Genomic DNA, 4,969 nt, shown 5'->3' on the forward strand with positions numbered 1-4,969 from the left:
ACTTTATTTTGTTTAATTTAATTTACCCTTTTTTTTTCTTTTTATTTCTTTTTTATAATTTTTTTTTTTTACTTTATGGTACCCTTTTTTTTTTCAATATATTTAATTTAATAAGATGCAAATCCCAACAAAATTTTTAGTTTTTTTTAATTTGGTTATATTATTTGTATTTTTAAATTTTGAGCGTGTAGAGTTAAAGTTAAACAATATAATATACGACAAGAATAATTTTAGTAACAATAATTATAATTATTATGTAAACAATAATAATGATGAAAATAGCCAAGGAAAGGATTCTGCTGATAATATAGACATAATAAAGAACGACGATGTTGTAGATAATAAAGAGAATGAGGAAATGAATAGTTTGGATGTTTTTAATAAGGATGATGAAAATTCCCATCACGAAGATAACGCTCAACATGGTGAAAATCTCCATAACGAAGAAAAGGATGATAATGATGATGATGATGACGATGATGATAATAATAATATTGAAGAAGATCTGGATAACGAAGATAAGATGTATTTTGAAGGAAATCCAAAGAATCAAGAAGATTCACTTGATGAGGATAACTCACAAGATATTGTTAAATCGGAACAGGATTCTTATGATGATGATTCAAAACATTTTAGTGATAACACTAATGTGTACGAAACCAATAGCAACATATTTGTAGAGAATAAACAAGATGATGATAATGAAGAAAAAGACGATGAATATTATTTAAAAGTTCAAGAAGGTGATCATATAACCGTTAATAAAAAAGAAGAAGCTAGTGGTTTCGACGTAGACCAAGGTGTAAGCACCTTGTCCTTTGACACTAATATAAAGAAAGACGTTGAAGATAAGATGAACAAGGAAATTGCTTCTGTCAATGAAGAAGAGGAGAATAGGCAGGTTGAGGAGAATAAGAACATGAAGGAAGAAGACAAAGGAGATTTGTTAAGCACAAGTGATGGTAATAATGATAATAATGATGATAATAATGATAATAGTGATGATAATAATGATGATAACAATGATGATAATAATGATGATAACAATGATGATGATGAAGACGAAGATGAAGACGAAGACGAAGATGAGGATGATGATGATGATGAAGATGATGATGAAGAGTATCATGTGAATAAAGATAATAGAGAGAAGAAAAATAAGAACAGTGATAATATATCATTGTTAGGAAAGAGAAAAATATCACAAGATTCTATAAGAGATGAATTATCTAGAAATAATGAAAATGATTCTATATATAATATAGAACAAGATGGTAAAGAAAGAAAAGAAGATGATTATAGAGAACAGCAACAAAATGGTCATATGATATCAAATATAAATAATACATGGAATAGTATATTTAATTTATTTAGAAAGAATAATTCCCGATTTATTAATAATGTAGATTATTTTAGAAAGGAGATACAAAATGAATTTTCATTTAGAAATGGTTTATATTTTAGTCCAACCACTGTAGGTGAATATAATAAATTAGTAGATACGAAGCGATATGCATATATTAAATTACCAGAAAATACATTAATTTTTGTAATAACGGCTAATAAGTTTTTTTTTCAAGACCTTATATATTCTAATAATAAATATTTATCTGTAAAAAGAAAGTTTACATTTGCCATGAATTACTTAATTCGTAATTTAAAGAAAAAATTTTTCTTTAGAAATTATCAGTATCAATATTTATTTAAAGATGATTCTTTTGCTTACGATTCTACAAGAAGATTATTAGATATGGATTTATTAGGAGAATTATCTAGAGTAACTCAGACTATACATCTAGGTGATTTCGAAAAAAGAAAGGTTAGTATGCATAAATTATATGGTGGCTGGTTTCATTTCTTAGGTATTATGGTTATTAATGGATATAATTGTAATATATATGAGAAAAATACGAATGTGGAAAAAGTACAAGTTATTCCAAAACATATGATACATGAATTTAAAGAACTAGTAAATAAAAAACATGATGATTATCATAGTGGATATGTAGTAGGTTTATGGAGAGATTTCCCAAGAAATACCTTTTTGCCATGGAGATTTTCTGTAGAATTATTTTTATGGGATCTATTAAATGTCTTACCACATGAATTACCACACCCAGCCAAATTAATAATGACTTATAATAAAAATATGAATGCATTATTATATTCAAATGGAAAACAAGAAGATACTGACATGAAGGTTGCCCAAGCGTCTGATGTTATGCTTAGTAATAACAGCATGAAAAATAATAACATGATATATAATAATAACATGATAAATAATAATAACATGATAAATAATAATAACATGATAAATAATAATAACATGAGAAACAATAACAACAGTAGTGATTTTCTTTATGTACAAACGAAAAAGTTAAAAGATAATAATTATTATAATATGTTATTAAATGTATGGCCTGAACAAGTTAAAAACATTGTTAGAAAACATCCTGGTTTTGATGTTGCTCTGGTATTAGAAGAAGATTATTTGAATAACATAAATAATGAAGATGATTATTATGTTGATAATGAACAAAACAATAACATTTTTAATTATGATGATAAAAATAATAATGGACATGGTTATATCTTCTTAATCTTGTTAAACAAAAACTTTTTTGTTGATGAGTTTATGAAAAGTTCCAATTATGAAGAAGCCAAAAAAAATTACTTCTGTGATAAAATGAAGGAAATTATGGAAGATTTGGAAAAATTATTGGATGATTTGAAGCATAAATATTGTCCTGTTGACGACAACAACAATGATAATAATCATGATAATAATCATGATAATGATAATGATAATCATGATGATAATCATGATGATAACCATGATGATAACCATGATGATAACCATGATGATAATCATGATGATAATTTTCCAACTGAACGACCGGTTGCTACCTTTTACAATTATCTTACAGATAAATCGAATTATAAAAAAATAAATCCTCATATTCTTGGAGAAATTGCTGGAATTACGAAACATCTAAGATGTGAAGATTATCCTAATATTTCAGATAGATGTGTTAATAATATATCTATACATCATAAATATGGAGGCTGGTTTGAATTTGGTGGCGCTATTCATCTAAAGAACATGAATTATGTTGAACCTACATATGAACAACATGATGATATTATGAAAGAAACATTTGAAGAAGTTATATTGGCTCAAGCAAATTGTAAATGTAAAAGTATTGGATTGTGGAGAGATATACCTGAAAAAGATATGTCTGAATATAGATATCCTTTGAATGTTTTTGTTTTAGAAAATCCAAAATATAATGTATTGAACTTACAAGATATACATCCATATCTTGTTGTAGATATATTAAGTAAAGGATTGAATGCAATGAAAGCATATGCCAGTGGTAAAATGTATAATATTGTAACATCGAAGGAAATATTAAATAATAATGATAAAGAAAATAATATGTCGAATGAAAAGAATACTACCAATGATTACTTAAATAATTATTATAGTGATAGTACCGATGTTCCAGACGACGAAGAAGAAATAGAAGATGAAAAAGAAGGGGAAGAAGAAAAGGAAGATGAAAAGGAAGAAGAAAAGGAAGAAGAAGAAGAGACAACTTTACAATCTAAAGATGTTGATGATAATGGACCAAACGATCCCTTCTACGATGGAACATTTAATGTTTTAAATAAAGAAAATAAAGATGTTGACGATAATGGACCAAACGATCCCTTTTACGATGGAACATTTAATGTTTTAAATAAAGAAAATAAAGATGTTGACGATAATGGACCAAATGATCCCTTCTACGATGGAACATTCAACGTTTTAAATAAAGAAAATTTACAAACAACTTCACAATCTAAGGATGTTGACGATAATGGACCAAACGATCCATTTTATGACGGAACGTTCAACGTTTTAAATAAAGAAAATTTACAAACAACTTCACAATCTAAAGATGTTGATGATAATGGACCAAACGATCCATTTTATGACGGAACGTTCAACGTTTTAAATAAAGAAAATTTACAAACAACTTCACAATCTAAGGATGTTGATGATAATGGACCAAATGATCCATTTTATGACGGAACATTTAACGTTTTAAATAAAGAAAATTTACAAACAACTTCACAATCTAAAGATGTTGATGATAATGGACCAAACGATCCCTTCTACGATGGAACATTCAACGTTTTAAATAATGATATTAAAGAGAATGAGCAAGATGCAGATATTATAGCTCAAGGTTCAAGTGATCAAACACAAGAATATATAAAAGACGTAGAAAATAATGTAGAAAGAAATAATGAAAACAATAATAAAAAAAAGAATAATGATAATAATGACGACGACGATGATGATGATGATGATAGTACAAATGAAAATGGAAATTCATTAAAAGGTACAATATCAGATAATCAAGTAACAAGTAATTTTAGAGAGAAATTATTTATATTTATAATACTATGTTTAATATCTGTATGTCTAGCTTTATTAGTAAGTATTGCTATAAAGGTATATGCATCTGTTATGAAAAAAAAAATAGGTGATAAGCATGATGTTGTTTTATCCTTTAAAGATAGAGAAGAAATTCCTGTTGTTTCTGGAATACCAGCTCCATGGTTAAGTTCTTAATTCAAAAAAATAAAATAAACAAAAGTAAAATAAACAATATAAAACGCTGAAGAGACACATACAAATATATATGTAATATTATATATATTTATATTGTGTGCTTATAAATTAATATCTATTTTTTCCATTTAATAAAAAATATTAAAATAAAAATATATATATATATATATTTATATATATATAATATAATATAATATAATATAACTCTGTACAATTTTGATCATCTGTATTATATACATATCGAATTTAGTAATATGAAATATTATATTTATGTTTTTATAATTTATATAATTTTTTTTTTATATCCTTAATATTTCATTATTTTAGTAGTTTATACCGTGATTT

At 25.7% G+C, this 4,969-nt stretch overlaps 1 protein-coding gene across 1 annotated transcript; it reads left to right on the plus strand.

The window, feature by feature from the left end:
• Positions 1-115: 115 nt before the first annotated feature.
• Positions 116-4,624, plus strand: PRSY57_1024200 (hypothetical protein; the record flags this gene model as incomplete). The annotated part of the gene is made up of 1 exon (XM_012907831.2): positions 116-4,624. The coding sequence occupies one exon, from the start codon at positions 116-118 to the stop codon at positions 4,622-4,624; it is 4,509 nt and encodes a 1,502-aa protein (XP_012763285.2).
• Positions 4,625-4,969: the final 345 nt, after the last annotated feature.

Source organism: Plasmodium reichenowi, chromosome 10, assembly GCF_001601855.1.
Source record: "Plasmodium reichenowi strain SY57 chromosome 10, whole genome shotgun sequence".
Taxonomy (NCBI): Eukaryota; Apicomplexa; class Aconoidasida; order Haemosporida; family Plasmodiidae; genus Plasmodium; species Plasmodium reichenowi.